Source organism: Rhinopithecus roxellana, chromosome 13 (assembly GCF_007565055.1).
Source record: "Rhinopithecus roxellana isolate Shanxi Qingling chromosome 13, ASM756505v1, whole genome shotgun sequence".
NCBI lineage: Eukaryota > Metazoa > Chordata > Mammalia > Primates > Cercopithecidae > Rhinopithecus > Rhinopithecus roxellana.
The window spans coordinates 69,574,711-69,582,351 of NC_044561.1; the positions used below are offsets into that span (position 1 = coordinate 69,574,711).

At 58.7% G+C, this 7,641-nt stretch overlaps 1 protein-coding gene across 1 annotated transcript; it reads left to right on the top strand.

Moving 5' to 3' along the window:
- The first annotated feature begins 4,165 nt into the window (after positions 1-4,165).
- NPBWR2 (neuropeptides B and W receptor 2) lies at positions 4,166-5,168 on the top strand. The gene is given in 2 exon segments (XM_010365266.2): positions 4,166-4,954; positions 4,956-5,168. Coding segments are annotated over 2 exon segments (1,002 nt in total).
- The last annotated feature ends 2,473 nt before the right edge of the window (positions 5,169-7,641 follow it).

Consider the following 7,641-nt stretch of genomic DNA (forward strand, 5'->3'; position numbering starts at 1 on the left):
ACTCTGGCCAGCAGGGCAGAATCCACCCCTCCTACCAGGGCCTGCCTGGCTAGAGAGGAGATGGTCAACATGCACACTCAAGTCCGTATGAACCTCTAGGTCTGTATGTCTGCTACATATATGCATGCACATTGAAGATCCGAGTTGTAGCGCTCACTGAGGGACAGACGGAGGGCAGCTGCCACACCTGTATGAAGTGGCAATAAGAATAAAGCCAGCACAGCTATGCTTATACGTTGCTTAGCTATCTCAGGGTCCTGGCGCTTCTCCCTGGCCCCTGCCCAAGGGGTACAGTGTCACTGTGCTCGGCCGCACATAAATGTAGGTCTGCTTCTCCTTCGGGTCCCTGCAGGACCCCCACACACAGCCCCGCATAATGCTCAGATGCACACTGACTGGCACCCATCACTCCATCACCCCACAGCCCAGACAGATGATGTGCCCTGCCAGTGGCCCCCACCATCATTCTGCCCGACAGAGCTGAGCACGGCTCCCTCCCTCCCTGGCCTCTCGTCTCTACACCCAAAGGGCCTCACAGGTTCGTTTGAAAAGGCCAATTTATTTCTGAAAATGGAAATCATTTCCACAGAACGATGTTCTCACAAGGTCACAGTTGGCTGGAACAATGCCCAGCCCACAGACAGAGCAAAGGGCCTTTCTGAGCCCTGAGGGCTGGGGGTACAGACAGGGGAGCACCCCCAGCTCAGGCCCTGGTGTTGCAGTGGGCATAAGCGAGGTGCTTCTGGGAGGAAGAAAAGGCACCTGGGGTTGCTGCTTTTGTGGCCGGGAGGACGTGACACCTCCAACCAGCCTCCCCGGGGTCCTGAGCTCTGCACCCGGCAGTCTCCCCCGTCCCCACTGCCCTCAGGGTCCCATCCCTTCCATCATGCCCACCCCACCTCCAGTGTGACCGGCGGGCTGTGGTGCCAGACCAGCCTTCAGGACAGGCTCAGGAGAGCAGAGGTAGAGTCTGGGAGGGGCTCAGATTCCCAGAGTCACCAGACACCGGTGGAGTGAAAAGAGGACCCAGACTCATGGTTGGCTTCAGAGGAAGCCAGACACACGGTGGGACCTTTGCATGGGAAGATTCTGTACTCTGAGGGATGCCCGTGACACTGGGCTCCCCACTCCTGAGGCTTAAGGGAAGACCCTCCTGGAACACCCTGCTCTGAAGAAGGTGTGGGTGGCAGTCGGTGTCCTGCAGGGCAAAGAGCAGGAGGGGTGCCCAGAGCTCAGGCCACACAGGGGCACTGGGCAGGCGGCCAGCTGGCCCTGGGGGGCAGAGGAAGGTATCAGCACTAGCCTGGGCCCCTCCCAAAATGCATGGGAAGGGAGAGGCCCCCAGCAATGCCCCCAGGGAGGCCCAGAATCAGGCCAGTGTGGCCAGCCCCACCCCAGGACAGCAGCTCGGTGACACCAGGCCTGGGACATTCTCCCAGTGCCCAGTGCTGAGGCCATGGTCGGTCGCTCCCCAGCCAAGACCAGTGACCGCCTGGCCCAGCCTACACCCTGGTCAATGGCTGGGCCACTAGGGCCAAGGAGGACGAGGCCACCACATGCCAGGCCTGGCCTCTCTGTGCCACGCCTCTGGTTTCCAGGAGCTGTGAACTGACCCCTCCTGACCCCACAAACACCCTGAATCACAAAATTCAGCCCCAATGCAGCCTCTTCATGGCTGCTAACCACCATCCCCAACCTCGTGGGCCTCAAGCTCCACGAATGTGACGAACTGTGGCTACCACCAGCCCCAGGCTCCCTCGAGACACACCCGTAGATCCCCCACCGCCATCCCCAAACTCTGGCTGAAGAGGAGTGTGAGATATCTCAGCAGGGCTCCCTGACCCCAGATTCAACATCCACATGGCATAGCCCATGGAAGGGTAGCTCGGGGCCCATCCACAGTATACCCTCAGGCTGGTGACATCAGGGTACTCAGGGTGACTGCCCGGGCTCCTGTCCTAACCAACAGACTTGACAGAGCAACTCTCATGAAAGAAGGCAGACTGTGAGTGTGGGGTGACAGTCTTGCGACCCCACAGGCAGAGGGCACGGTCTCGATGGGCAGCCACATCTCCCCAGACTGAAAACACACACGGTGGCTCATGTCTGTAACCTGAGCACTTTGGGAGGCCGAGGTAGGCTGGAACTCAGGGGTTCGAGACCATCCTGGGGAACATGGTGAAACCCGTCTCTACAAAAAAAAATACAAAAATTAGTCAGGCATGGTGACACATGCCTGTAGTGCCAGCTACTTGAGAGGCTGAGGTGGGAGGATCACCTGAGCCCAGGGAGGTCACGGCTGCAGTAAGCCATGATAGCACCACTGCACCCCAGCCTGGGCGACAGAGCAAGACCCCGTCTCAAAAAAGAAAGAAAGGAAAGAAAACACACAGACCCTCTGACCCAACACGTCTCAGCTGAGGAACGGCCCTGACTGGCGACTGCTCGTGTCAGCTGTGGCACTGCCTGCAAAGCACGTCCAGAAGCCGCCGAGCTGCACACACGGGGGTTGAATAAGGCAGGGTGCGTCCAGCAAGGAAGAAAAGCGGGGAGAAGTGAAGGACTCGAAGACCAACCCAGAGCAGAGTGCGACACTCACCACCTCTGCAGGACGGCACGAGAGATGCACGTCAGGGTGCGAACGTTTTCTCTGCAGCCTTTCACAGCTTACCTAGGTTGAGTTCCTCTTTTAGCAAAAGACAAAAAAAGAAGGTGGGTTTCCTGTGGCCAACAAGTTCTGCTTCCACCTGAGGGCATACAGACCCCCAGACCCCCACACTCAGCCAAGGACATGTAGACACACTCAGATACAACGCAGAGCTCACCCACAGAAACCCCCATGCAGGCAGACACAGGCCCACACACATGTACATGTCCTAACTGGCACCCACACACACAGGACACACAGGCACACACATGTACATGTCCTAACTGGCACACACACACAGGCACACACCACGTACATGTCCTACCTGGCACACACACAAGCACATACCATGTACATGTCCTACCTGACACCCACACACACACAGGACACACAGGCACACCATGTACATGTCTTAACCGGCACACACACACACACAGGCACACACCATGTACATGCACAGCGTGGGGCACAAGATCCACCAAGACACCCATGTACGCAGATAAAGGTGCCCAAGTCCATAGTGACTTCCAGACAGAGGCACAGACGCCCTCAGTGCCCTCTGCCCGAAGACCTGGGCACACCCAGAGGCCCCTGTATGGAGTGCCTTCCTGACACACAGGCGCACACGTGCCTCAGCCGCCCACTGAGGAGTCTGCCTAGGTAAGTGAGTGCTAAGGAGACCCTGGGACAGCCGACTGCAGGCGCTACTGCAGCTCAGGGGAAGGTGGGGCCTGCCTTCCAGGCTCCACGTCAGCGAGGGGGATCCGCCTCCCTCCCTCACCAGCATCAGCACAGGCACCAGGCTGGGAACCTCACCGCCGGGGCTGAGGCAGCCAGCAGGGCAGGTCCTGAAAGTGCTGAAACCTCAGCGGGAGGTCTGTGAGTGAGGACCATACCTCCCCCTCCATCCCCGCGACTGCCTGTATTGGCCAAAACCAGGAACACACCATGGCTGCCAACTTCTGGACTTGAAGCACTGCACAGGTCAGTGGAGAGAAGAGTAGCTGCACCGGCAGGGTCTGCAGCATCTCTCAGGAGGGTGGGAGGGAGGGTGCAGACTCCAAGACCCCTGAGGGAGGGACCTTCAGATTCAAAGGAGCCAGAGACGAGCTTGGGAGGTGTGTTTTCAAAGGGACCTCTTGAGTCTACTTAGCCTGTGCATTTGCGGGTTGCTGGGGCAGGGGCAGATCCACGTCTCCTCTTCCCAGGAGGCTGGCCAGCAGCTCTCTCTACGGGAGAAGGGAACTGATCTGCTCAAGTATCACCAGGAAGAGGCAGGAGGAGGCCCCCACACACCCCACCAGGCTCCCTCTGGCCCCATGTCCTTGACCTGGCAAAGTGGCCGCCGTCTCTGCCAGAGAACTTGGAGTGGCCGTGCTCTAACAGACAGCCAGGTCTCAACGTTTCCGGTTGTCTTTCTTTCCTAGAATCCAGCCCAAGGAGGCCCCCAACCAGATACCCAACTCCAAGGCACCTCCCACCTGCCCAGGGCACAAATTGTCAACAGTCCCAGCTACAATGCAGGCCGCTGGGCTCCCAGAGCTCCCTGACAGCAGGGGCTCCTTCTCTCTCCCCACGATGGGTGCCAACATCTCTCAGGACAACGGCACCGGCCACAATGCCACCTTCTCTGAGCCGCTGCCGTTCCTCTATGTGCTCCTGCCCGCCGTGTACTCCGGGATTTGTGCCGTGGGACTGACTGGCAACACGGCCGTCATCCTTGTAATCCTGAGGGCGCCCAAGATGAAGACAGTGACCAATGTGTTCATCCTGAACCTGGCCGTCGCCGATGGGCTCTTCACACTGGTACTGCCTGTCAACATCGCAGAGCATCTGCTGCAGCACTGGCCCTTCGGGGAGCTGCTCTGCAAGCTGGTGCTGGCCATCGACCACTACAACATCTTCTCCAGCATCTACTTCCTAGCCGTGATGAGCGTGGACCGATACCTGGTGGTGCTGGCCACTGTGCGGTCCCACCACATGCCCTGGCGCACCTACCGGGGGGCAAAGGTCGCCAGCCTGTGTGTCTGGCTGGGTGTCACGGTTCTGGTTCTGCCCTTCTTCTCTTTTGCTGGCGTCTACAGCAATGAGCTGCAGGTCCCAAGCTGTGGGCTGAGCTTCCCGCGGCCCGAGCAGGTCTGGTTCAAGGCCAGCCGTGTCTACACGTTGGTCCTGGGCTTCGTGGTACCTGTGTGCACCATCTGTGTGCTCTACACAGACCTGCTGCGCAGGCTGCGGGCTGTGCGGCTCTGCTCTGGCGCCAAGGCTCTAGGCAAGGCCAGGCGGAAGGTGACCATCCTGGTCCTCAGTCGTGCTGGCCGTGTGCCTCCTCTGCTGGACGCCCTTCCACCTGGCCTCTGTCGTGGCCCTGACCACAGACCTGCCCCAGACCCCACTGGTCATCAGCATGTCCTACGTCATCACCAGCCTCAGCTACGCCAACTCGTGCCTGAACCCCTTCCTCTACGCCTTTCTAGACGACAACTTCCGGAAAAATTTCCGTACCATGTTCGGGTGCTGAGGGGCCTGAGCACCCACCATCACCCCCACCACCACCCAGTTCAGGTTGTCTCTTTCAGGGGGTGCCCATCCTGTTCACATCCCAGTGCTGTCTTCTCCACACAGTGAGACACAGACCCTCAAACACTGGCCACCAGACCTACAGAGACAGCTGTGGGCATATATCTTCCATGTCTCTGCTTCCTGGACAGCCCCTGGGTGGACAGCAGCAGGGAGCCAGGTCCTGGCAGAAGGCCCCAACACAGCAAGCATCCTGAGTCCACTTACCCACGAGAGACAGACAGATGGACAAGCGCCTCGGAAGGCTCTGGGACTCAGGATCCCTAATGACAGTGGTCGGGAGGGAAGGGACCTGAACTATGATCTTTTTTGTTTGTTTGTTTGTTTGTTTGAGACGGAGTCTTGCTCTGTCGCCCGGGCTGGAGTGCAGTGGCCGGATCTCAGCTCACTGCAAGCTCCGCCTCCCGGGTTCCCGCCATTCTCCTGCCTCAGCCTCCCGAGTAGCTGGGACTACAGGCGCCCGCCTCATCGCCCGGCTAGTTTTTTGTATTTTTAGTAGAGACGGGGTTTCACCGTGTTAGCCAGGATGGTCTCGATCTCCTGACCTCGTGATCCGCCCGTCTCGGCCTCCCAAAGTGCTGGGATTACAGGCTTGAGCCACCGCGCCCGGCCCCTGAACTATGGTCTTGACCTGGGCCAGCCCCATGTCTCACAGTCTCTCCCCAAGACAGGGTTGGGAAGTGGCTAGTGCGGGCGCCTCAGACAGCAGCAATGCACCAAATGAGACCATGGAATCCACCCTCATGGGCTGAAACCCCAGTGACATTCCAGCAGGAGGCCCGTCCCCGCCGTGCCCGCATGCCACGACCTGTGCTCCTCTGTACCCCCCATGCTGTGGCCGATGGTCCTCTCATATTTTGCTAGAGGGTACAGGGCCCTTTTGCCAGGACCTCTGGGCCACCACAGCCTAGGGACCATCCGTCACTTGGACAGGCTGGCACCTGGAACTCTTTCTCCCGCGGTGTGGCCAGGGGCTTGTAATCAGCCAGCAGGAGCTGCTGAAACTCTGGTGGGGGCAGGGTGAGGGTGGTAATGAAGTGCAGGCAGCTGTCAGGTGGGAGGGGCCAGGGGCTGGTCCCAGGTGTGCTGTGGCCAGGCCCCGACTCTTGGCCCCATGGCTCTCAGCTGGTTCCATGCCTGGCATTCCAGCCTGGCAGTGAGGTGTGAGTGCTCTGGGTTGGTTTCCATCCTCATGACCCAGAGCTCTGATCAATCTGTCCAGCAGGCACACAGGACCCACCATTCACCAGCCCACGAGGCATCCCAGGGTGTACGCCCACCTCCACCCATCCACCAAGTACTCCAGCTCTCCAGGCCACGAGGGCCCTGCCTGTCGAGCCCCCTCGGCTCAGGCCTGCATCAGTGCCTCTCCTCCATGCTAGCCAGCCAAACACGCCAGGGCTGTCTCCATCCACTTATCCTCCCTGACAACATTGTATTAGTTATCTGTTGCTGCATAACAAATTTCTCCAAAACTCAGCAGCTTAAAACAACTTCTACTATTTCACAGCTTCTGTGGTTCAAGAATTAAAGTGGCTTTTTGGGTGGTTCTGGCTCAGGGTCTCTCCTGAGGTTGCAGTCAGGACGTTGGCCAAGGCCCTGGCCCTCAGAAGCCTGGGCAGGGGCTGGGGTATCTCCTTCTGAGAATTCTCCCTCCCGTGGCTACGGGCAGGAGGCCTCTGCTCCTCACCACATGGATGCTTCAGGGGCTGAGTGTCCTCAAAACATGGCACTGGGTCCCCCAGAGCCAGCGACCCAGGGGGGAGCCAAGAGGACGCCTCAACACATTTGAGGCCAAGTGTCCGGAGCCACTTGCCATCCCTTCTACTACCTTCTGTGTATTGGAAGCAAGTCACAGGTCCAGCCACACTTGGGGGCTGCAGACTGATTTTCTTTTGCTTCCATTTTTTTTTAAATCGAGAAGGGGTCTCACTCTGTTGACCAGGCTGGAGTGCTGTGGTGCGGTCACAGCTCACGGCAGATTCGACTTCCTGAGCTCAGGCAATCCTCCCACATCAGCCTCTGGAGTAGCTGGGACCACATGCGTGCGCCACCACACCAGGCAATTTTTTTTTTTTTTTTTTTTTTGAGACGAAGTCTCGCTCTGTGGCCCAGGCTGGAGTGCAGTGGCCGGATCTCAGCTCACTGCAAGCTCCGCCTCCCGGGCTCACGCCATTCTCCTGCCTCAGCCTCCTGAGTAGCTGGGACTACAGGCGCCGTCACCTCACCCGGCTAGTTTTTTGTATTTTTAGTAGAGACGGGGTTTCACCATGTTAGCCAGGATGGTCTCGAACTCCTGACCTCGTGATCCACCCGTCTCGGCCTCCCAAAGTGCTGGGATTACAGGCTTGAGCCACCGCGCCCGGCCCAGGCAATTTTTTTTTTTAAAAGACAAGGTCTCACTATGTTGCCCA